General features: G+C 43.7%; 1 protein-coding gene across 1 annotated transcript in view; it reads right to left on the reverse strand.

Moving 5' to 3' along the window:
* kansl3 (KAT8 regulatory NSL complex subunit 3) overlaps positions 1 to 24,038 on the reverse strand; it is a 56,333-nt gene that overhangs the window by 21,226 nt on the left and 11,069 nt on the right. Inside the window, exons 3-12 of the mRNA XM_048618525.1 lie at positions 22,460 to 22,645; positions 20,684 to 20,815; positions 19,095 to 19,211; positions 15,056 to 15,157; positions 12,531 to 12,602; positions 11,248 to 11,322; positions 8,124 to 8,281; positions 5,152 to 5,215; positions 4,543 to 4,740; positions 1,602 to 1,656 (exon numbers count right to left, since the gene is read on the reverse strand). Coding sequence (XP_048474482.1) covers positions 1,602 to 1,656; positions 4,543 to 4,740; positions 5,152 to 5,215; positions 8,124 to 8,281; positions 11,248 to 11,322; positions 12,531 to 12,602; positions 15,056 to 15,157; positions 19,095 to 19,211; positions 20,684 to 20,815; positions 22,460 to 22,645 — 1,159 coding nt within the window. The remainder of the gene's footprint in view (positions 1 to 1,601; positions 1,657 to 4,542; positions 4,741 to 5,151; positions 5,216 to 8,123; positions 8,282 to 11,247; positions 11,323 to 12,530; positions 12,603 to 15,055; positions 15,158 to 19,094; positions 19,212 to 20,683; positions 20,816 to 22,459; positions 22,646 to 24,038) is intronic.

The following is a 24,038-nucleotide window of genomic DNA, read 5'->3' on the forward strand; positions in this document are numbered from 1 at the left end:
GGCCTGCTGTGTTCATCCAGCTCTACACCTTGTTATCTCAGGAGTTAAACTCTGCCTGAATACAGTACTTATGCCAGTGCAGCAATCCTACCTTCTTAGAGATAGTAGCAGAGCTCACATTTATCTCATAACCAACTAAGAGGGCATTGGCTTAAAAACTCTGAGCAACATTGATTGCGGCGCTCCCTCAGCACTGACCCTCCGGCAGTGCAGAATTATTGTTATATTGTGATTGCTCCCCAGATTAGTCACAGCAGCACAAAGGTCCCAGATTGAAAATTCCAGCTTCCAGAGAACAACGACTAAATGCCGTGAGGAACTGCCCAAAGCCCTCAAACAAAGAACAATACAGCACAGGAACAGGCCTTTCACCCACCAAATCTGCGCCGACACATTTTGCCCTTCCACACTAAAACTGTCTTCACTTACAGGATCCGTATCCCCCAATCCCCTTCCTATTCATATATTTGTCCAGGTCCTTCCTGAATACTGATACTGTGTCTGCTTCCACCACCACCTCTGGCAACGTGTTCCAGGCACTCACCACCCTTTGTGTGAAAAACGTGTACATCTCTTAAACTGCCCCACCCCCTGCACCTTGATCCTAGTAATTGATCCCTCCACCCTGGGAAAAAGCCTCATACTTTCCACTTTATCCATGCCATTCACAATCTTATAAATGTCTATCAGGTTGCCCCTCAATCTCCTGCATTCCAATGAAAACAAACCCAGTCTACCCAACCTTTCTTCATTGCAAAAATCCCCCATACCAGGCAACATCCTGGTAAACCATTTCAGTACCCTCTCCAAAGAATCCTCATCCTTCAGAACCGTACACAATAAAGTGGTAACTTTCAGGAAGCACTGTCAAGGGGGGAAAGTGGTAAGAAGATCCCCGGGGGCATTTCCAAAGCTAAGGGCGCTGAAGGCACAGCCATTATCTGTCGATCCACAATTGTTACTGGGCAAAAGTCAGCATTTGGCCCATCACCCTGCATTAATCCTTAACAGCCTTCCAAGCAAGCATTATGACTTAATGCCATTCTCTTTCACTGTCATCCTGCACATTATTTCTATTTAATCAATCATCCAATGCCATCTTGAATGTCTTCCATGAACCTATCCCCCTCACATTGCCAGGTAGGTATTTCAGACCTGAACCATACAATGCATGGAACAGTTTTTTCTGATATCACTTTTATTTCTTCACAAATCACTTTAAAACAGTGGCCTCTCATTCCTAATTTGTTTAAGATCGGGATTAGTTTCTCCCTGTACACTGTGTTTAGATCGTTTGAGATTTTGAAAACTTCTGGTAAATCTCCTCTTAGTCTTCTCTCCAAGAAGAACAGCTCCAACCTCTCCAATCTTTCTTCAGAACTGATTTTCCTAATCCCTGTAACTGCAGAGTCAGTTAGCTTAGACTTCCAGTTTGCAATGCAGCGTGGGTTCAACTCTTACATTGTGCAAGGTTACAATGAAGGACTCTCTGTCTCAACCTTCCCCTCACCTGAGGCATGGTGACCCTCAGGTTAAACCACCACCAGCTGTCTCTCTCTAATGAGAAGCCGTCGGGTCCAGCAAGATTATGGTGACGTTACTTTTAACTGTTCTCATGAACCTCCTCTGTAGACCATCTGATGCATTCACATATTCCTGGAGAGATGAAAATTCAGATTGCAGTCAGGGTCAGAATTGGAGGAATGCAGAAATCTCAAAGTTGGAGGAATGCTCGAGATAGTCAAGTCAGGAAGGGTTCTTAATGTTAAGCTGGTGGAGATCAGTGATCACAGAGGTGACGGATAATTGAGGTGACAATGCAGCAAACAACATGATTTACCAAAGCCTGGATTTCTGTAAAGCAAACTAAGTTCATTCCGAAAAGGAGGGATTAATGAGTTCTTGGGTATGGAATTACTGCAGAGAAGTTAAACTTGAGCCTTTTTTGTTTCTTGTGTGACATGGACATCGCAGGCTGTCCATCGTTTTATGGTCGGTCCCTAGTTGCCCTTGACAAAGTGGTGAGCTGCCGCCATAAACTGCTGTAGTGCAATTGCTGTGGGTCGACCATAATGTCCTCAGGGAGGAATTCCTAGATTTTGACCAAGCGACAGTGAATGAATATATTTCCACCTCAGGATGGTAAGTGGTTTGGAGGGGAACTTGAAGGTGGTGGTGCTTCCATGTATCTGCTGCCCTTGTCCTTTTTGTTGGAAGTGGCTGAAAGTTTGGAAGGTGCTGTCTAAAGATCTCTGGTGAATTTCTGCAATGCACCTTGTAGATGGTACACACTGCTGCTACTGAGCATCAGTGGTGCAGGGAGTAGATGCTTGTGGGTGTGGGGTCAAAAAAGCAGGGCAGCTTTGTCCTGGATGGTATCAAGCTTCTTGAGTGTTGTTGAGGCTGCGCTCGTCCAGTCAAAGTGCGAAGTATTCCATCACATTCCTGACTTGTGCATTGCAGATAGGTTTTGGGGAGTCAGGAGGTGATATACTCGCCAGAGTATTCCTCGCCTCTGACCTGCTCTTGTAGACCATGCGTTTATGTGACCAGGCTAGTCGAGTTTCTGATCAACGGTAACCCCAAGGCTGTTGACAGTGGGAGATCAGGTGATGGCAACACCATTGGATGTCAAGGGACAGTGATTACATTGTCTCTTATTGAAGATAGTCATAGCCTGGCATCTGTATGGCACTAATGCTACTGGATATATGTCAGCCCAAGCCTGGATACTGTCTAGACCTTGTTCCATTTGAACATGGTCTGCTTCAGTAGAGGGGTCACAAACGATGCTGAATATTGTGCAATCATTGGCGAACATGCCTACTTCTGAACATATGATGACGAGAAAGTCATTGATGAGACAGTGGAAGATGTTTCGGCCTAGATCACTCCCCCGAGGAACTCCTGCAGAGATGTCCTGAAGCGGAGATAACTGACCTCCAACAACCACAACCACCTTTTTATGTGCCAGGTATGACTAACTGTTGCAGAGTTTGCCCCCAATACCAGTTTTGCTAGGGCTCCTTGATGCCACACTCAGTCAAATGCGGCCTTGATGTCAAGAGCTGTCACTCTAACCTCACTTGATATTGTTTGAAGATGACAACATCCAAAAGCCAATGTACTAAATGGCAGATGTCAGCAATTTAGCCCCTCATGTCTGTCCACATTTCAGTAAGATCAAGGTTAACATGTTTGTGTTTCAAATTCTCCATTTACATCTGTCCCCCTTAATCTTTGTTTTTCCAAGTGGCTACAATCTACCTTTACCGTAAATATAATCAATGACCCTTTTACACTGTCTTCTGAAACAAACCTCAAAACTTGCAAAACGCTCAGAGATAACAAAACTCATCTCTGTTGTAAAAAAAAAATAACTTACATTGTCTTCACAACATACTTTCCCACATCTCTTTACAAATTCAGCCGCCATATCTTCACTTCCCTCATCCCAGTTACCATTGTTTAACTGTGAAACATTGAGACCTGCAGACGTCCACTTGTGGAATGTGGTGGACTATCTTATGAGGAAAAGTTCAACAGGCTAGGTTTGTATCACTTAATTTTAGAAAAGTAAGAGGTGACTTGATTGAAATGTACAAAATCCTAAGGGGTCTTGACAATTTGAATGTGGAGGGAATGTTTCCTCTTCTGGGAGAATCAAGAACAAGGGATCACTGATTAAAACAAGGTTTCACCCACTTAAAACAGAGAATTAGACAATAATGTTTATCAAGAAGGTCATGATTTTTTGGAACTCTCTTCCTGAAAAGACGGTGGAAGTAGAGTCCTTGAAAATTTTGGAGGCAAAAGTACATAGATTCTTGATAGGTAAGAGGGTGAATGATTATTAAGAGTAGATGGGAATGTGGATTTGAGATTACAATCATATCAGCCATGACTTCATAAAATGGCAGCTCAGGCTTGAGTGGCCCACTCCTGTTCCTTGTTCCTATGATCAAATGCAACAAAAAGGGAATCAGATATGAGTTGCAGTGGGTCCAAGGAGACAACACTGACGCAAGTCTCCTATTAGAGAACCAGGGAGAATTCTCCGAGAACAGGACAGGATTGTGAAACCATGGTTGCAAGGCAACTCAGGTGGGAAGTTGGGCAAGTAAGGGAAGGAGGCTAAAAAGACAAACTCTGCAAATCGACCACCAAAGGTTGGGAAGGATGAGAGTTTTGAGAATCTGTGAAATTTGAATGTGGTTTGAACACACTTCCTGTGTGACTGGAGAAAGAGAACATCCACATAGCAAGTACAGAGGGATCCGAGTTCATGCTATATACACCACTCCCCGACCCCAAGTACCTTTGTTATTGCGATGATTTAAAGTGAAATTTTCTTTTCTCTCTGAATGATCATTAGCCTGTTAATTAATGCTTAAATTATATTGTATCTGGTTTTGTTGGTACCGTGATCATTTTACAAACTGAAATCTTGCCCATCAGTTTCTTCCCACTGTGTCATGTGGAAACTGTATTTAATTCCATGTTATTTGTCTCTGTGGGAATAGTAACAATTGAGTAATTCACCTCGGAACCAGAGGGAGAAGCTGGCACTCGACTGAAAGGAGACGTGGGACGGCTACTTCGCTCTGGAAGCTCAAAGGCCAGGTCCCTACGAGCATCCCGACAGCGCCTCTTCTTGTCTGCATCCACATCTTTCGTCTCAGTCCCTGACTGTGCTTCATTCTTGTTTAGAACACCAGTCAGAAAATCACCGATTTCATCCTGAGGTTAAAAGATCCAGAAACAGCCATTAATAACTTCCCTTTATATATACATTATATAGGCCTGCAGACCAAGCTGGCAAGAATATGTGAAGAGGTGGAACCTGAATGGCTTTCTTATGTCATAATGTCAGAAGCTGCATAAAAACAAAACTGTGTGGAGCAGGGGAATCCAAGTGAGACAGCACCCAAGTAAAAGCACACAGTGTGTGATTGTAACTGAGTGAAAGTCAGTGTGTGCATGTGAGAATGACAGCACACGTGTGTAATAATTTGTGAATGACTGCCGAGTTTGGATGCGAGACTGAGTGTTTCGAGGTACTTTGGAGTGAGGTGTGTTCAAATATATGGGCCAGTGAGAGAAAGGAGTGTTCCTGAATCCCTTGGCGTGAGAAACAAAGGGAGTGCGTACCTGAATACACCTATCCACCATGCTCTGCGTCAGACCCTCTGTCTTCTTCTTTGCTTTGTTAATCCTATAATGAGGAAACATGGATATTTTTGTACACAGTTCACATTCACCTTCCAGGTCACCCCTTCCATCCCATCAACCACCACACCCAGGAACACCCGCCTTCTCACAGGCTTCTCTTCAGCTGGTTTCCCCTTTGGACCTTTCCTGCCTGTGTGGGATTCATCACAAGAGGGCTCAGACACCAAATTTCAGCTCCTTGGCTTGAGAGGAGTGATCGGAGAAAGTAAAGATGAACAAAGCAACAGTTTGCAGAGAAGAGAGACTCAGCGATTAGGTTGACTCATAGTACTGCAGCGCTCCCTCACCGCTGACCACCACCACCACCACCACCACCACCACCACCCCCCCCCCTCCCACCCCACCCCACAGCGGTGACCCCACTCCTCACCCCCACCGAGAGCACAGCGTTCCCTCAGCACTGACCCTCCGACAGTGCGGCGCTCCCTCAGCACTGACCCTCCGACAGTGCGGCGCTCCCTCAGCACTGACCCTCCGACAGTGCAGGGAAAACACGTGGTTGACCTCATCCTTACCAGTCTGCCGGCTGCAGATGTGCCTGTCCGTGACAGTATCAATAACAGTGACCATCATACAGTCTTTGTGGAAACAAAATCCTACTTTCCTATTGAGAACGCACTCCATGATGTTGTGTGCCACTTTCACTGTGCTAAATGGGACAGACTTCGGACAGATCTAGCAACTCAAGACTGGGTATTGGTGAGGCACTGTGGGCCATCAACAGCTGCAGAATTGTACTCCAGCACAATCTGTAACCTCATGGCCCAGCATATCCCTCACTCAACCACTACCATCAAGCCAGGGGATCAATCTTGGTTCAATGGAAAGTGCAGGAGAGCCACTTAAGGAGCAGCACCAGACATACTTAAAACTAAGGTCTCAACCTGGTGAGGCTATCAAACACGAGTGCTTGCGTTCCAAACAGCATATGCAGCAAGTGACAGGCGGAATGAAGGAATGCCATAACCAGATCCGATCAAAGCTGGTCATGAATGGTGGTGGATAATTAAACAACTCACTGTAGGAGGCAGCTTCACAAATATCCCCATCCTCAATGACAGAACAGTACAACACAACAGATTCAGTACAAAAGATAAGGCTGAGGCACTCACAGCAATCTTCAGCCAGCAGTTCCAGTGGATGATCCATCTCAGCCTATCCAGTGATACCCAGCATCACAAATATTCAGTCTTCAGCCAATTCGATTCATTCCACGTGATATCAAGAAACAGTTGGAGGAAGTGGATACAGCAAAGGCTAAGGGCCCTGGCAATATTTCAGCAATAGTACCAAAGAATTGTGCTCCAGGACTTGCTGTTCATCTAGCCAAGCTGCAGTTATAACACTGGCATCTACACAACAATGTGGGAAATTGCCCAGATACATCCTGTACATAAAAAGAACAAATCCGTCCTGGCCAATCACTGCCCATCGGTCTACTCTCAATCATCAGTAAAGCGATGCAACAGGTCATCAACAGTGCTGTCAAACAACACTTGCTCAGCAACAGTGTGTTCACGAATGTTCAGACTGGGTTCTGCCAGGGTCACTCAGCTCTTGACCTCATTACAGCCTTTGGTCAAGGCATGGACAAAAGTGCTAAATTCCTGAGGTGAAGTGAGAGTGACAGCCCTTGACATCAAGGCTGCATTCAGAATGTGACATCAAAGAGCCCTGGCAAAAACTGGAATCAATGGGAATGGGGGGGTGGGGTGCTCTCCACTGGTGGGAGTCATACCTGGCATGTAGGAAAATGGCTGTGGTCATTGGACATCAATTATCTCACAACCAGAACATCTCTGCAGGAGTTCCTCAGGGGAGTGCGCTCGACCCAACTATCTTTAGCTGCTTCCTCAGTGACCTTCCCTCTATCATAAGGTCAGAGGTGGGGATGCTGGCGATGATTGCACAATGTCCAGCACCATTCGTGACTCCTCAGATACTGAAACAGTCCGTGTTCAAGTACAACAAGATCTGGACAATATTCAGCCTTCGGCTGACAAGTTGCAAGTAACATTCACACTGTAAAGTGCCAGGCAATAACCATCGCCAGTAAGAGACAATCTAACCACCACCTCTTGACAGTCAATACTGTTACCATCACTAAATCCCCCAACATCCTGGGGTATCACCATCGACCAGAAAATCAACTAGACTTACTGTATTAATACAGTGGCTTCAAAAGCAGGTCAGAGGTTAGGAGTACTGCAGTGAGTAGCTCACCTCCTGACTCCCCAAAGCCAGTCCACCATCGACAAGGCACAGGCCAGGAGCGCAGCTTCAACAACACTCAAGAAGCTTGGCAGCATTCAGGACAAAGCAGCCTGCTTGATTGGCACCACATCCAAAATGCTCATTATCCTTAGAAAGCATCTTCCAAACCAATGACCACTTTCTTCTCCAAGGGCAAAGGTAATAGATATATGGGAACACCACCACCTGCAAGTTCTCTTCCAAGCCACTCACATCCTGACTGGGAATATATTGCTATTCTTTCACTGGATCAAAACCTTGGAATTCCCTCCTTAAGGGCATTGTGGGTCAAACTTTAGCACAGAGACTACAATGGGTCAAGGCGACAGCTGATCACCACCTTCTCAAGGGCAACTAGGAATGGTAATTAGTGCTGGTGATCCAGTGATACACATGTCCCACAAGTGATTATAAAAACCTCCCTCAGCACTGACCCTCCGACAGTGCGGCGCTCCCTCAGCACTGGCCCTCCGACAGTGCGGCATTCTCTCATTCATGCACTGGTAACGTCAGCATAGTTTCTCAGTTGTCATATTTGGAGGGCTATGTGAACCCTTGAATATCTCACTTGGGAAGCAAGTGCTCCCACTGAGCCACATCAGACAACAGAACGAGCATGAGTGAAGTTACACAAGTACCTGAGGTTGTCATCTGCGCCTCCAACTATCACCAGACTGTTTTCAGCTCGAATCTTCTCCCGGAAATCCTCAATGGCGTCAGTATTGCACTGAACTGAGTTCTGCCCCATCACAAATAAGACAGGAGTCTTCATATCCAGTAATGGGTCATCAACATCCTGATGGCGAAATTCTGGACATTTAGCACCTGGGTTACAAACTACAGGATGGCCCTCAAAAATTGCATGCAACTTTGAATCGAACTTCCCTGAAGCAAATAGAGAAGCTAATGTACTGTGCCATGACCTGTCAATGATCAATAGCCTACCTCCAACTACCCACTTTTGACCAGTAACTCTTCAGATCTTTCAGTAACAGAAATTAGAGCATAAAAAAAGAGGAGCAGGCCATTCAGCCACTCAAGCTGGTACTTCCCCTCAGTGATACAATAGCTAAGCTTCCACTGCCATATAATTTACTACTGGTTTAAACTTTAGAACTGATCTACCAGTAATTACCTATTTCACAAGACAGTTGCAAACTTCAACCTCCTTTCTGCATTAAAGTGCTTCTGACTTTCATTTCAGAACGATTATGTTCTAATTATTTTAGTACTACAACAATTTCTAGTTTCCTCAGCCAACTGAAAAAACTTCTTTGCACAAATCCTATTTATCCCCTTAATTTAAGATTTCATTAAATCATCACACAACTTTCAGAATTCTAGACAACAAAACCATAGTTTCTACAATCTCTCCTCCCAACAACAACTGGAGGTCAGCTATCGTTTTGGTAAACCTATTCTGCACTACCTCAGAGGCTAAAATATCCGTTCCTAAGGATGGCTCTTTGAGTAGCTCTCAGCATTCCAGGTGGAGTCTAACCAGGACCTTGGATAGCTGAAGTGAAACCCCCTGTATATCATTCCTCCTGATATAAAGGACAGCAGTCTGATTTTTGATTATTTTCTATCTCTTTCATGACTCTTCTGCAAGTCTCTTTGGACTGGTAGAGTTTGTAGTTTGTCACTATTTAGTCTATACTCTGTACTAAACTTTAGTTCAAAGTGGACAGCTTCAGCTGCATAAATTGAGATCCATTTTGTCAACTTTGTTCATTCACTTACTCCATCAATATCTCTTCAGAATTTCATTTTCTATCTGTACTATTTCAGTGCTGCCTATCATTGCCTCATGTGGCAATCACAGTTAGTCTCTGCTGATCTCAATACATAGTTTTTGCACCCATCATCCATATTGTTGATAAATAAAACAAATAGTAGTTCAGGCAGGAAGACAGATCATTGTGGCATACCCCTGGTCACAATGCTCATTTGGAGTAACTCTGTCTCCTGCTGCCCAGCTGCACCGTGAACCAGGCCAATCTTTGCCTTCACTTCCGTGAGCTTCAACTTCAGCTAATGGCCTGAGAAGAGGGATTTAATCACTACCTTCCAGGAATCCATACATTAACACGTATAGACAGTCTCTGTCTACTCTTCAAGTTACCTTTCAAAGTAATCTATCAAATTCAAGAGGCATGGTTTACCCTTTTCACATTCACACTGGCTCTAGCAAGGTGTATAGCCAGGTTGAATTACAGACTGGTGTAGTTTCTGGACAACTGATATTAGGTGAACAGGTATACAGTTCCCTAGCTCTGCTCTCTCAACTTAGAGAAATCAATTGACGTGCACGACATTTTAACTGAAAAGGACGGTTCACAGCACAAAGGGAACTTTGCAAACTTTTTAAATATGCTGTCATCTACCTCAGCTACGGACTCAGACCTAGGGTTCAAATTCAAATCACAGAATGATCACAGCACAAGAGGCAATCATTTGGGTACACATGTATTGTGCTGGCTCTCCTTAAGGGCATCTCATCTCATCCAACTGCCCCACCTTTTCTTCATGGCCATGCAAATGTTCAATGCTAATATATTACCAGCCAATTTTCCAGGTATCAGTTTTGAAGAGATTAGCATTAAAGCCAAACACCCTCTTCTTCCCCAATATAATTGTAAACACTTTTTACTGTGGACTATGAGATCCCTTACAAGACTTTGATATTTCCTTTTTGTAGCTGGTTATCTGTTGGGTCATCCCTGGCCTACTTGCCAGCACTGAGGTATTCTTGCATTCTGAATGCTCTGTCAAGATTTATGTTCCCTCTGAACTGTTGTCATCAGCTTTTTTTTGCCAAACTAGCACTGCTCCACTGAGGATGAATGAACTAGCTTTAGGTCACATTAACTTATCTTCTGCAGCTTTATCCATTAACAGATCGGTCCACTTTCATATGAAGATTATCTGGATGACTGTGCTGCAATTAGCTTTAACAAACTCAGGAATCTTAGTTTCCATTTCACACATCTCCCTTTCCAACACTTAATGAATCCTAACTAATTAACAACCCTAAACTCAAATGTGGTCTTTAACTAACTAACCCAAACCATGTTACTTAGCCCTGGAAATGTTTGATGGAACATTGGAAAGGGAGCTTTATTCTGTACCTAACTGTGTGCTGTACCCGCCCTAGGGGCTTAGAAAATGCTTTATTCTTTAACTAATAGTCATACAACACAAAAACAGATCCTTTGGCACAACTCATCCATGCCAAACAGGTTTACTGAACTGAATTGGTCCCATTTGTCTGCGTTTTGCCTATATCCCTCTAAACTTTTCCTACCCATGTACCTGTCCAAATGTCTTTTAAATGTTGTAATTATACTTGCCTCTACCACCTCAGCTGGCAGCTCATTCCATACACACACTACCCTCCATGTGAAGAAGTTACCCCTCAGGTCCCTCTTAAATCTCTCCTCTCACCTTAAAATTACGCCCTGTAGTTTCGGACTCCCCTACCCCAGGGAAACGACCTTTGCTATTCACCTCACCTATGCCCCTCATGAGTTTCTAAACCTCAATAAGGTTACCGTTCAGCATCCTATGCTCCAGGGAAAAAAAGTCGCAGCATATCCAGCCTCTCCTTATAACTCAAACCCTCCAGTCTTGGAGACATCCTTGTAAACTTTGAAAATATGTAGAGTATCTTCCCACGGAATATTTTTTGAAGTTAAAGAGTAGTTTCACTGTCAAGGTCAGTACTTGTAACAAAAATAATTAAAATGATTTGATACTTACTCCTCTCGGTCCTTCAACAGTGAGCAAAGGAAACCCAAGGCAGACAACAGCTGAGATGAACTCCATCATCGAGACCTGCACAGAAACACGACTGGTAACTTCAGAGAGCATTTCATACAGCTCAACAAAGGATTTCATTGTCTAAGAAGCACTGCAGAACATTTCAAGCTCATGAGCATTACACCAAGACTAATGCAAACATTCAACGACATACCAACGCGGGCTAGAAATAGTACTTGCCCAGGTTTCCCTCTCTAACTGCCCCAGAGATTTCAGTGTATGGAAACAGCACTTTTCACAAAGAGAATCAATGTTACATTCATCAACGATGCCCGTGGAGGGAACAGAAAACAGCCAGACTATCCTGTGATCCAACCAGCAAGCATGTTAGAACAGGGTTGTGAGGGGCTCCCTCATGATGACCTCATCACCTGTCCATGCACTGCACAAGTTTATGCCAGGCAGACGACCCGTTCTCCCCACTTGAGAGCTGACTGTGCCCATTTGACTCAGGATGTGTGAACTAAACTGGGGACAGCTCCAGCAGTTTCTAGATCTAAGAAGCACCAACATCAAAGTCCACACTTAACTCAGGCTCCCGTGTACTTACTTCAGACACAGGGCACAGCTGGAGACAGTTTCTGCCACCCCAAACTCTGCATTTATTGCCAGGACTCTGGAATTCTGCATTTTTCCAATTCCTGACTTTGAATTACTGCTAATTCCCAATTCCTGACTCCAGATTACAAGATTTGTCTGTTCCTATTCCAGAATACTGCATGTTCCCAATCCCTCACTCCGGATTACTGCCCATTCCTAATCCTTGACTCTGCATTTCTGCCTATCCCCAATCCCAAACTCCAGAAAACTGCCTGCCCCCAATCCCTGGCTTTAAATAACCACCAATTTCAAATTCCTGACTGCAGACAACTACCTTTACCCCGCCTATTCCCAATCCCTGATTTGAGATTTCTGCCTGTCCCCAACCCCTGACTCCGGATTACCGCCTGTTCAACCATTGCTGACCTGGCACAAACTTCTTCCCCATTGTTTCAACAACTGAAAATTTTCTCCCTCTTCAAAAAATCCTTTCACTTCTCACTCAACATTAAGTGCTCTATGAATTAAGGGAATGTTTCTCTTTGTGAGCAAGCAACACAAATAAGAGATGCTGCGGTTTTTTCCTTGCTGACAGCAGTGGTCAGGGTTCAAGGTATGGGCACTAGTCCTAGAGATTGTTGAACTTCCCCATTTCCAGAACAGGCTGAACTCAGGTTCCTTACATGGCAAGCAACGATGGCTCCGACATTCCAACCGATCAGTACAATTGGTCTGCTTGCAAAGTGAGTCTGCAACTAGAAAAGAGAGAAAAAGAGACACACAGGCATCATAACAGTACATCTGAATACTTTTTCAACATCATGAGTATTTTTTGCTTCTACCACCTTTACAGGTACTGAGTTCCAGATTTACACTCAGTGAAATTTTTTTCCTCATATCCCCTATAAACCCCTTGCCCCAAATCTATGGTTCCGGTCACTGATCCCTCCAACAAGGGAAGGAGTTTCATCCTGTTTATGCCCCTCACAATTTCATACATCTCGATTATGTCCTCCCTCAGTCTCCTTTGCTCCAAGGAAAACAACCCTAATGTCTCTTTGTAGCCAAGAGAGCAGGGAGGTAATGATGGAACTGTGTAAACTGTTAGTTATTCCACAATTTGAAGATTGTGTGCAATTCTGGTCACTTTGTTACAGAAAGGAAAAAGGATGCAGAGCAGACTGACGAAGATGGTGCCAGGAATGAAAAGTCTAGCCATGTAGAAAGATTGGATTTGCTGGGATTGCTCTCCTTGGACAAGAGGAGCTGACAGGAGGGTTGATTGAGATGAGCAGCATTGAGGGAGGCCTGTATACAGTGGATGGTAAGGATCTAGTTCCCTTAGAGAAAGCATTAGTGACAATGGGGCATAGACTTCAAGTGATTGGTAGAGATTAGAGGGGAGATAAGGAAAGTTTTTTTTCACATCCAGACTGTGTTCATGGTCTGAAATTCACTGACTGAAACAATAGCGGAAGCAGAAACCCTCAACGCAGTTCAAAGGTTTCTGGATTTGCACCTTTGGTAACAGAACCTGCAGGACTCCAAAGTAAATGCTGAAAACTGGGGTCCAGCTGGGTGACTGGCAAAGGTGTGATGGCCCAAGTGGTCTCTTCTTGTGCCGTAAACTTTCTATGATTCTACGAGAAGGTGAAGGAGGGGGGTGAGCCTGAAAGATATTAGTAAAGAAACATGAATGGAAGAAATCATGAGGGCATGGATAGGGTGAATAGTCAAGGTCTATTTCCTAGGATGGGTAGTCCAAAACTAGAAGACAGAGATTTAAGGTGAGAGGGGAAAGATTTAAATAGGACCTGGTGTACCCTTTTCATGCAGAGGGTGGCACATATCTGGAAATGAGCTGCCAGAGGAAGCAGTGGAACAAGTACAATGACAACATTTAAAAGGCATCTGGATGGATACATGAATAGGAAAGGTTTAGAGGGATTTGGGTCAAATGCTAGCAAATGGAACTCGGTCAGTTTAGGATGTCTGGTCAATGTTGATGAGTTGGACCAAAGGGTCTGTTTCCGTGCTGTGACTATATGACTCTAAATGGAAAAACACTACAGGTACAGAACAGGGGAAGCATAATCAAGGTCCTGATTTGGATCTGTACTGCAGACAAACATAGCAGGTACGGTTAGTAAGTTTGCAGATGACATCAAAATTGGAGGTGTAGTGGACAGTGAAGGAGGTTACCTCAGAGTACAACGGGGACTTTGATCAGATGGGCAACGGGCCAAGGAGGGGCAGATGGAATTTCATTGAGATAAATGTGAGGTGCTGCATTTTGGGAAGGCAAATCAGGGCAGGACTTACACACTTAATGGTTAGGTCCTGGGGAATGTTGCTGAACAGAGAGACCTTGGAATGCAGGTTCGCAGTTCCTTTAAAGAGGAGTCCCAGGAAGACAGGATAGTGAAGGTGGCGTTTGGTATGCTTGCCTTTATTGGTCAGTGCATTGAGTATGAGAGTTGGGAGGTCATGTTGAGGCTGTACATGGCATTATTTAGGTCACTTTTGGAATACTGCATACAATTCTGGTCTCCCTGCTAATGGAAAGGATATTGTGAAATTTGAAAGGGTTCAGAAAAGATGTACAAGAATGTTGCCAGGGCTAGAGAGTTTGAGCGAGGAGGAGAGGCTGAATAGGCTGCGGCTATTTTCTCTAAAGCATCAGAGTCATACAGGTTTATAAAATCATGAGGGGCATGGATAGGGTAAATAGACAAATAGCCAAGGTCTTTCCCCAGGCTGGGGGAGTTCAAAACCAGAGGGTATAGGTTTAAGGTGAGAGGGAAAAGATTTAAAAGGGACCTAAAGGGCAACGTTTTCACACAGAGGGTGGTGCGTGTAGGCAATGAGCTGCCAGAGGAAGTGGAGGAGGCTGGTACAATTACCAAGTTTGAAAGGCCTTTGAAATATACTGGACGGGTATATGAATAGGAAAGGTTTAGAGGAGTATGGGCCAAATGCTGGCAAATAGGACTAGATTAATTTAGGATATCTGGTTGACATGAACGAGATGGACCAAAGGGTCTATTTCCATGCTGTATAGCTGTATGACTCTATAAATTGTTGAATTTAAAACACCGCGGTTAGAATGTGGAAGGAAGGAATACAAGAGACAAATTCAAGTTCCAAAGGACCAAAGACGTTTTGTTGCCAAACTCTGCTTTCTCATTCCTGGTGTCAATTTACCTACCTCCAGGATCTTGGCTCGGACCACTCCGATCATGTGCTCCAGGCACTGCATCACACTCACTCCTGAGCCCCCATTTACAACGTGCATGGTGACAGGTATAACCTGGAGGACAAAAAGAACTCTTCAAACTTATGAACGGAACAAGCATGGTGATCAACATAAAAGCCATGTTCTGGAATTACACCGCATCCTTGTGTGTATATTTAGTAATGTCAACAGAAACATTCGCTTCCAAAATTGAACCCTTTTTTCCTTGCATTTGAATCCTTGAAAACAATAGTCAACTGCCCTCACATTCTACTTTGAGCCCAGCGTTACTTCGGTTACTGCATCACTACCGTACAACACTTCCCCATGCCCACCCATCTTGACTAAACAATGCCACAGACATTTTTGAAGTGGTTGGCACATAGAATTTATTATCTCCAGTGTCACATTCAAATGAGTAAAGAAATAGGAGTTTAGTTCAAGTGAATGTATGGCCCAAGAGATGGTGCAAGGAGGAGGGAATTAGATTTTCGGAAAACTGGGGGCATTTTTAGAGGCAGTGGGACATCTACAAGGTGTTGTACCTAAACTGAAATGGGATCAGTATCCTGACAAGGAAGTTTACCGGTCTTGTTATAGAGAGTTTAAACTAACTTGGCAGGAAGGTGGGATCCAAACAGAATGTTCAGTAGAGGAAGATGAAAGGCTAAAATCAGAAGAGACAGCAAGGGAGTCAAGGCATAGACATTACAGGCAAGTTTAAGGCACAAAAAAGTTTACAATGCTGAATGGTATTTATTTTAACTCAAGGCGTCTGACGAACAAGGCAGATAAGTTGACATCCTGAATTAAAACATGGGGCTGCGATATAATTGCTGTAACTGAGACAGGATTGAGAGGGGGACAGGATTGGCAGCTCAATATTCCAGGATACAGGGTTTTCAGGTGAGACAGGAAAGGAGATAAAAGAGGAGGAGGTATCACAATATTGATCAACGAATCAACTACAGCAGTGAGGACGGATAACATCTTAGAAGTCTCATCACATGAGGACATACAATGATACTTAAAATCCAAAAACGCACAATTACATTGTTGGAAGTGTACTAAGGCCCCTTAAGAATTCAAGAGAAATAGAAGCATGGAAATACAGGCAAATTTCAGAGACGGGTAAAATTCATAGGGTAGCGATAGTAGGGGATTTCAACTTCCCCAATATTGAAAGGGGTTGTCATAGTGTGAAAGATTTGGAGGCAGCAGAATTCTTAAAATGCATCCAAGAGAGCTTTTAAGGTAGTATGTAGAAAGTCCTATACGGGAAGGGCCGTCCTGGATTTAATTTTAGTAATGAAGCCAAGCAAAGGTTAAATATCAGTGGGGGAACATTTTGCACACAGTGATGATAACTCCACTAAATTCGAGATTGTTATGGAAAAGGACAAAGCTGAGCCTGAAATCAAGATTCTCACCTAGGGGAAAGCTGGTTTTAATGAGATCAAGTATAATTTGGCCACAGAGGACTGGGAGCAAATACATTTAGACAAATCTGTGACAGAGTAACAGGATGCATTCAAGAAGGGAACAGGAAGAGTACAGGGCCAACATGTTCCAAAAAAGATAAAAGGGTGGGACCAACAAATCCCATAAACTCTGGATATTGAGATAGCAGATGGCAGATATCATGGGTGCCAGACAGCAGATGCCCTGGAGGGGTACATAATGTGCAAGGGGGAACTTAAAAAGGAAATCAGGAGAGCAAAAAGGAGGCATGAAAGGATAATGGCAGGTAAAATATAGAAAAGTCCTAAGTTATTTCATAAAGTCAAGAGTAGGGCTCATTAAGGACTACAGTGGTAATGTGCGTGTGGAGACAGAAGACATAGGTAGGGTTCTAAAGGAATACTTTGTATTGGTGTTCACTAACAAGGAGGACAATGTAGGTATCGAAATCAGGGAGAAGGCCTGAGATATCACTGAAGAAATTAGCATAAAAAGAAAGGAGTCTCTGAGTAGTCTGGCAGGCTTGAAAGTAGATAAATCACCAGGACAGGTTGAAATGCATCCCAGGTTGTTGAGTGAGGCAAGCGAGGAAATTACAGAAGCACTGGCAATAATGTTCAATTCCTTGCTGGCCAAAGGAGAGATGCCAGAGGACTGGAGAACAGCTAATGTGGTACCATTAGTCAAGATGGGAGGGAAAAAAACCAGGAAACTATAGGCCTGTCATCCTAACCTCAGTGGTGAGGAAACTTTTAAAAGAAAATCTGAGCAATGGAATTAATCTGCAGTTGGAGGGGCCAGGATTAATCAACAAGTCAACATGGTCTTGTTAAAGGAAGGTCATGTCTGACCAACTCGATTGACTTTTTTGAAGAGATGCAGTCAACCTGGACTTCAGCAAGGGCTTTTGATAAGGTCCAACATGGGAGACAGATAGCAAAGGTAAGAGCTGATAAAATCCAAGAAAATTTAGCAAATTGGACACAGAACTGACTGTGTGGCAGGAAACAGACAGTGAGATGTTTTTGTGATTGGAAGCCTGTACACAGTGAGGTTACGCAGGGATCAATTTTGGTGCTGTTTGAGATTATATTTAAATGATTTAGACTTGAATGTAAGAGGGCTGATCGGTAAGTATGCCAATGATACCAAACTTGGTGGGTGGTAAATAGTGAGGAGGATAGCTTTACATTGCGGGAGGATATTGATGGGCTGGTCAGATGGGCTGATCAGTGGCAAATAGAATTCAATCCAGATAAGTGCGAGATGCTGCACTTGGGCAGGTCAAACAAGGCAAGGCAATACATGATGAAGGTAGAACTTTGGGAAGGACCAAGGATCAGGGGGACCTTGGTGTGCACGTCTACCAGTGCCTTAAGGTGGCAGGAGAAGTCGTAAAGTGGATAAGAAGGCACATGAAATACTTGCCTTTATTAATCCAGGAACAGTGTTTAAGAGCAGGGAGATGATGCTGGAACAGTATAAAACTCTTGGTTAGACCACAGCTAGAGAATTATCTGTAATTCTGGAATCCACATTGTAGAAGTGACTGCACTGGGAAGGGTGCAGAGGAAGTTTATCAAGCTGGAGAGTTTTAGCTATGAAAAGAGATTGGACAGACTGGAGTTGCTTTCCTTGAGGCAGACGTGGCCGAGGAGGGACATAACTGAGAGTCATAAAACTTGAGGGGCACAGACAGGGTAGATGTGAAGAAACCCTTCCCCTTGGGGGAGGGATCAATGACCAAGGGTATGAATTTAAGTTAAGAGGCAGGAGGTTTGGAGGGGATGCAAGGAAAAATGTTTTCACCCAACATGTGACATGAATCTGAAACTTAACCCCTTAAGTCCAGAGACAGGCAGTAAGTTATGCGGAGAAATTATATAAATTAAGCCTGTTTTCTCCAGAATTTAGGAGGCTAAGGGACAATCTGATTGAATCCTTCAAGATAGTAACAGGACAAGTCAGGATAGGTAAAGATAAAGAATTTCCACTGGTTGGGGATTGTAGAGTGATGGGGCACAGTCTGAGAATTAGGGCCAAACTGTTTAGGAGAGATGTTAGGAAGCACTCTCTCATCCACAAATGGCAGTGAACGCAGGGTCAATTGTTAATTTTAATCTGAGATAGATTTATTCTTGTTAAGCAAAGGTATTAAGGGATATGGGCCAAAGGCAGATATATCAAGTGAGACCATGAGCCATGATCTTACTGAATTGTGGAAGCTCAAGTGGCTGAATGACCTACTCTTGACTCTATGTCCCTAACAGTTGCAGCTAGAAATGCTCTGAAAACATTTAAGGAGTATTTAGATATAAAACTTGCAATGCCAAGGCATACAAGGCTAAGCACCATGTACTGGAAAATGGAACTACCATTGTTAGGTCCTTGTTGTTGATTATGACACTGGGACTAATAATTTTTCAATTGCCATCTTGAGCAGTCTCCACTGTGAGGTAGAGTGAACAAGGCTGCAGTAAAGTTCCCTCATTAACAAAGACAAGAAATTTTCTTCACGCTGTGCTTATAATGAGTTCTGAAGATAACAAACCTTTCCCAAACAGGACAGCTGAGATAACCAAAAGCGATTCCTGCGTGAGGCAGACGTCATGTTATTCATGGGTCCACTGGGAGTGACAAGCAGCAATGGAGAACCTGGGATCTTACTCTGCAGGTATTAAAGCAGCAGTGTTAAAAGAGTCTTCCAACAGCAGTTATCAGAGCTGAACACACCCGCAAGAAACGACAAGTGTGCATGAAGTGCAGCCAGCTACTGTAATTATCATGAAACACTGCTACTGACATTTGGTAGCTCCACTCCCTCCGCTCTCCCATTAAGTGAGCACATTTGACAGGGTCATGTAATTTTTGAAGAAGTTAAATTTGATACTTTTGGGTTGAAAAACTACCTAGCAACAACCTTTTGAATTGTTAAATTGCAGTTTGTCACAGACCTGAGAACAGGCAGTTGAACTCAAACCTCCAGAAAGCCTACAAGCAAAAACAAGTCTTCCTCTTTCTCACCTTAACAGGTTAAATAAAAACATGCAAGGTTTAAAAGGAACAACTTCAAACTCAAGCAAAGACCAAGGTCAAATGGACCAGCTACCAAACTGAGGATTTTATATTGCTCTGCAGTCAACAATGTCGGTAACTATGCCACAAACTAAAAGAACCACGAGAAAGTCACCTTATTCCACCCTCATGGTTTGGATTCTTTATCCATAGAATTTGTTCCTCTCTGTCAATCCCAGACAAACCCTAATGTCTGGGGGCAGCATGGCGGCTCAGCGGTTAGCACTGCTGCCTCACAGCACTAGGAGCCCAAGTTCGATTCCACCCTTGAGCGAATGTCAGCGTGGAATTTGCATTCTCCCTGTCTCTGCGTGGGTTTCGTCCCACAGTCCAATGATGTGCAGGCTAGGTGGATCACCCATGGGATATGCAGAGTTACCGCATAGGTTGGGACTGGGTGGACTGCTCTTCAGAGGGTTGGTGTTGACTCAGTGGGCCAAACTCCACATCTGGAGTTGTGTACAGTTTTGGTCACCGAATTTGAAAAAGGACATTCTTGTGTTAGAAACAGTTCACAGCAGGTTCACTCAACTCAACTTCTGAGATAAAGGAATTATCTTCTGAAGAATGGTTGTAAGTATGGTCAGCTGCTAACAAATCTCAGACATATAGGAAGGTTAGGGTTAGGGGAAACATGGACAATTCTGAAGGGACGTGACAGGATGGATACCCAGAAGATGCTTCCTCATGTGGGGGCTACTTGAGCTACAGGACTCAGCTTAAGAAGAGAAGCTCTCCTGTTCAGATTTTGTTTCACTCAGAAGGTCATTACCCTGTTGAATTCTCTTCCTGGAAAGCAGTGAAGGCAGGGTCACTGAATTTATTCAAAGCTGAGTTTGATGGATTTTTGATTAACAAGGAAGTCAAGGGTTATGGGGACACATAAGGAAAAAGGAGAGTTGAATCAGCCATGATTTAAGTAAATATTTGAGCAGGTTTTATGGATCAAATGGTTTACGCCTGCTCCTAAGTCTTATATAACGATGCAATTCCGGCAATAGAGGAAATACCAGCCTCAGGCCTTCTATGCAATTAACGATTTTTCCCTGCGGATGTGTAACTCACTGGTTTGTTATGGGAAAGCACTCCTACAGCAGGATCCCAAGGTCGTTTCAACAGCAAGGACAGGGCTTCAGCCCCAGCAGCTCCCGACTTGGTGGTGGAGGAGATGATCATTTTATCAATTAACGTTGGTACCTGAAAGGAAGCATATCAGCAAACTTGGTGTCATTGCTCCTTTTATTTTAACCCATTCAGTTCAGCTAACTCAATGATGCACTCTCTTCAAGCCCACGCACACACAATCTCCAAGGTGCGACACCAAAACTGCTCACAGTATTCCAAGTATTGTGTAACACTGGATCGCAGGACTCATGACTTTACCCTCATGGATTCTCATCCTCTTGATATGAAGGCCAACATTTTAGTAGTTTTGCTGATTAATTTTTGAACCTAGCCATAAAATTTGGGATCCAGATGCCTCGATCTTTCAAGTCTCTTTCCATAGTTTCAAGTTTCTCAACATTCAAGTAGTACCCAAGTCTATCCTTTGTTTGAGCCAGAATAATGGTGTCATACAAGCCAGATGGAAAACAATTTCTGACCATTCGCTTCCTCTATAAATAACGGAATTGTTTGAAAAGCTCAAGTACGTGTCAATTGGATGCCACATACACCAAAAAAAGAAGAGTCTGAAATTCTGTCAGAAAGACAGAGTAAATTGGGTTTCAGCTTGAATGAAGCAGTTCAGGTAGCAAAGGACATTGAAACTGTAAAATCAAAGACACAGCTCTCGGTATTGAGCAGTGCTTTCTCTGGCAGCATGGCACTGACTCGCTGACAGTATAATACCCCCACTGTCAGGCCCAATTACAGACTCAAACTTCATGACCTTCAACTGTTTTCCAGCTGGGCTTTCAGTGTCAATCATAGCTCGGTGGGAAGCCCTCTCATTTCACCATTGCAAGATTGTATGTTCATATCCCACTCCATGTACTTGACACAAAATCTTGATGGATACTTTCCACTGTCAGTACTGAGGAAACACTTCAGTGCTGCACATTCTGCCTTCCTGAAGTGCACAACGGAGACCATGTTCATCTTCTCAGATGCAAAGATTTCTCACAGTGGAACAATATCAGGGGGATCCTATATTAATTTCTTGACCAACATCAAGATTACTCAGTCAGCAGTATTGTGCTGTACACTGGAGCTTGCCACGTGCTAATTTGCTGCTGCACTGCTGTACAACTTGGAAAGTAGGTTGGTCTCAGGACAAATGCTAGTCTATCTTTCACCAATTACATGCAGTTAACTTCTCCACGTGCAAATGATGTGGAGGTGCTGGTGTTGGACAAGGTCAAAAATCACATGACACCAGGTTATAGTCTAACAGGTTTAGTGGTTGGTGTAGTGACAGGGGCACCAAGACACAGAATTTATAAGTAAAATATCAAAATATCATACAACTGATGTGAATGTACTGAATAAATCTAAAATGGCTGGCTGACTCCCTCGTATTAAATCTTTAATCAGTTAGAAAGGAGATGCAGGTTTCAATTGATTAAAATGCAAATCTCAGAATTTCTTTCAAGTCACTGCCCCGAGATAACTAACGGTTTTATATAACGTATACAACAGATGACATCTCAGGTCATGCAACGAATTTTAGGTGTAAGGCCTTCTTTAGAATCTGTCTATGCTTCAACCTGGTGTCAGACTGGTTTTATTTCCAAGGCAGGAATTTATAAAATACCCAATTGACTGACTTTGTCTACAAATTATGTGCTTTTTGAACAAAATAGAATGTATCTGCAAATGTGTAAAATCTGTCATACATACCTTGCATTTCAGGGTCTGAAGCACATCTAAGTATGCTGCCAGCATGGGCAGGCTCAGGGTTTCCACCAGCGTTGTGTGCAGCCATTGCGTTAACTTGGTGTCCCAGCTGACACAGGCAAGGGCCTGTCGAACACGTCGAGCACACTTGTCCACCGCGATCCTCCGTAGAACTGGTTCATTACTGGCCTGAGGACAATGACCTCAGTTTCACTTTGAGATTCAACACAGCACATTTTCTCCAGGCATGAGAAATCCCTGAACCCTGCATTCCCATTCCCTCCCAATTGGGGTCAGTGTGAGACAGTATCCTTGTTGATTTTTAGTTCTACAACTGGAGTCTGAACAAACTCAAGAAGCCCTGCTTCTAATATCCCTTCTGCCATGCTGCATCATCAGGAATAGAATTGAGCATTCCATCTGTGTGACAACTAAAAAGATGTGCAAACATACCAGCAAGGAACAGAAACAGGCCACCCATATTGTTGAGCCTGCGGGACCATTCAACAAGATCATGACTGACCTGATTATGCCACATTCATGCCTATCCTTGATAACTTTTCACTCCCTTGTTTGTCAAAAATTTATCCACCTCTGCCTTCAAAATGTTCAAGGACTCCAGTTTCGGCAACATTTCAGGAACAGAATTCCACAGGCTCATGATCTCTGTGATAAAAAGACGCTCATCATCTCTGTTTTAAATGTGTGACCCCTCGTTTTTAAACAATGATTTCTGGTTTTAGATTCTCCCGCAAGAGGAAACATCCTCTCTACATTCACCCAGGATCCCTCAGGATCTTAGATGTTTCAAATCACTTGCCTCTTATTCTTCTGAACTCCAGCAGATACAAGCCTAGTGTGACCAACCTCTCCTTAAAAAACAATCCACCTATTCTAGGTATTAGTACAGTAAACTTTCTCTGAACAGCTTTCAACGCATTTGTGTCCTTCCTTATCCTGCGCACAGTACTCCCGATATAGTCTCGGCAATGCCCTGTATGACTGAAGCATAACCTCTCTATTTTTGCATCTGCAAATTCTCACAATAAATGATGACATTCTTTTAGCTTTCCTGGTTACTTGCTGTGTCTGCATACTAACCTTCTGCCATTCGTGCAGGAGGATACATGGATCTCTCTGCATCTAGATTTAGAGGAGACATGGAAAGGGAAGTCTTGGAAAGTCACGAGCGTGGTGGCTCAGTGGCTAGTACTGCTGCTTCACAGCGCCAGGGACGCAGGATCGACTACACCCTCATTCAACCGTCTGTGTGGTGCTTGCACATTCTCTGTGTCTGCAGAGGTTTCGTCCAGGTGATCCGGTTTCCTCCCTCAGTCCAAAATTATGCAGGTTAGATGGACTGGCCATGCTAAATACAGTCATGGAGTCATAGAGATGTACAGCATGGAAATGGACCCTTCGGTCCAACTCGCCCATGCCGACCAGATATCCCAGATAAATCTAGTCCCACTTGCCAGTATTTGGCCCATTTCCCTCTAAACCCTTCCTATTCATATACCCATCCAGATGCCTTTTTAAATTTTTTAATTGTACCAACCTCCATCACATCTTCTGGCAGCTC

Source organism: Rhincodon typus, chromosome 40 (genome assembly GCF_021869965.1).
Source record: "Rhincodon typus isolate 14 chromosome 40, sRhiTyp1.1, whole genome shotgun sequence".
Taxonomy (NCBI): Eukaryota; Metazoa; Chordata; class Chondrichthyes; order Orectolobiformes; family Rhincodontidae; genus Rhincodon; species Rhincodon typus.